General features: G+C 56.4%; 1 protein-coding gene across 1 annotated transcript in view; it reads left to right on the top strand.

Moving 5' to 3' along the window:
* Positions 1 to 676, top strand: part of CALN1 (calneuron 1) — a 476,734-nt gene extending 476,058 nt beyond the window's left edge. Inside the window, exon 6 of the mRNA XM_077777941.1 lies at positions 375 to 676. Coding sequence (XP_077634067.1) covers positions 375 to 502 — 128 coding nt within the window. The 3' untranslated portion in view covers positions 503 to 676. The remainder of the gene's footprint in view (positions 1 to 374) is intronic.
* Positions 677 to 2,069: the final 1,393 nt, after the last annotated feature.

Below are 2,069 nucleotides of genomic sequence, written 5' to 3'. Positions count from 1 at the left end.
CATGCGGGGGGCGGGGGGCGGGGGGGCTTTTGTGAGCCTCCAAACTGTTACATTTACCTTCTTGCCCAGAAAGTCCCGGGCGCTCTATTGCACCCGGAAGTCTGTACCTTCCCCCCGAGCATCACCTGTCTCTTGGCTTTTGTTACAAAGTATGACCGCTTCCTACGGTTTGCCAGAAGACGTGATGTTCGGGCTCCGAGGACGGTCCCAAACATGCTTGGCGATGTGACCCGTCTTCGGCCTCGGAACTGGGCTCGTTGTTGGCAAGGAGGTCAGCCTGTCTCACGGTGTCATTTCTCTCTTCTCTCCACCCCCGCCCCCACCTCCCTCCTCGTCTCCTTGCCCTCTGCCTCCCCACCCCACCCCCTCCCCAGTGCACTCCCAGAAACAGAACAGACAGACCTGCGTCCGCAAGAGCCTCATCTGCGCCTTCGCCATGGCCTTCATCATCAGCGTCATGTTGATCGCGGCCAACCAGATCCTCCGCAGCGGCATGGAGTAGCGGCCGCCCCCGCCAGCTGCGAGCCCCGCTCACCGCGCATGCGCATGCCCCGCGGGCAGACTTCCTCCGCAAAAGCAGACACGGACGTTGCAGACGAGGCACAGTCGAGCGAAGAACCCCAAGGCCGCAGTGCAACAGGTGTTGCCAACCCACTTCATCTCCTTGGCAGGGACACCAAAGGGCTGTCTTAAATGCTTTAATGGTTTTGTTTCCTAATGCAATAAAATAGCCAGGAGTTCCCAGTGACTGCTTCACTCACCCCCCAGGAACTCCGAAGACACACGTCATTTCCATCCCGGGATGCCAGGGGCCGTCCAGGCTGGCGGTGTAAGAGAGCAAGAGCGAGGCGTCAGCACGCGGCCACCTCCACGTCCCACCCTCTCAACCCAGGGGTCGGCCGGAGACTCTGGGCTGCGGGCCCCTCGGTCCCTAGGGGCTGACTGCGGGGTTGCTACAGAAGAGGGGGCTTCCGTCCCACCCTGGCTTCCTTCCTCCACCCAGTGGAGCCCCCCCAAGGCGTGAGGGGAAAGCCATCGAACGGGGTGCAGCACCTGGCGGTCTGCAGGCCGCACCCCTTCGCTTCCGTTCTTACTGCCTTTTCTAGAAGAGTCTTGCTGGCAGAGTTGGGGAGCTCTCGGCTTCCGTTGGCACTTGGCTTTCCGTTCCTAGAGCCCATCGCGCACCAGCATTTTGGAGTCTGCAGAGAGCCTCTCTCCCAGCTTTTGCCACCTGTGCTGCCCTTAGTGAAAAGAAAAAAAAAAGCATACTCGTGGGCATCTCTGTACCATAAACACGTAGACAGACGTATATACTGGGCTTCGTCGTGTGTCACATCACCCTTTCCTGATCGCTTATTCCCAATATAAGCTTATTCTCCGACATGCACCCCCTCCTCTCTGGGGTGGGCCAGGTAGTTTGGCGCGGTGCGGGGAGGGCCTGGGACCCTCCCAGCCGAGTCGCCTGGAGTCGTGGAGCCCGAACCCGCCTCCATGCCTGAAGACCTCTGTAAGTGAAGGGCCTCTAGCATCTTACCTTCTCTCCTTCTCTTGAGATTTGCTTTGTTAGTCTTCCCCAGATCGAAAGAGAAATACAGTCCACAGTGGAAAGATGGAAAGATCAAACTACTGTGTACCGCACATAACATCTTCCAGTGCTCAGATTCTGCAACTGACTCATTTTCCCAGGGAAACAAAGAGACTGAATCAGCTTAGCCAACACGACTGGTAATTTGCTCTTGCCTGCAGAAAACTTCTGCTGGGGAAGGGATCTGAATCCCAGGGTCCGTCTTCAGGACCGTTTCAATCTGTCATTCCCTGATTTTTCCCAGATGCCATAGCAGCCACTACTATTGATTCAAGCTTGCATAGTCCAATTCGCCGATACTCTTTCGATGTGATGTTTTCCTTTGGGCTTTTCCGAGCTCAGGTCTTTATTTCTGTAGTAGAACGGTCTTGCGCCTCTTTCCTTCCATTGCATCCTGAAGCTACATGCTTTTTCCCCCCTCTCCCTTTCCTCCTTTCTTCTAGTATTGAGGTGCCAGAATGTCTCCTCTCTAGGTTTGGCGGTG

Source organism: Crocuta crocuta, unplaced genomic scaffold, assembly GCF_008692635.1.
Source record: "Crocuta crocuta isolate KB4526 unplaced genomic scaffold, BGI_CrCroc_1.0 scaffold217, whole genome shotgun sequence".
NCBI classification, from domain to species: domain Eukaryota; kingdom Metazoa; phylum Chordata; class Mammalia; order Carnivora; family Hyaenidae; genus Crocuta; species Crocuta crocuta.
Note: the sequence above shows the minus strand (reverse complement) of the source record. Positions and strands in the feature narration are given on the sequence as shown.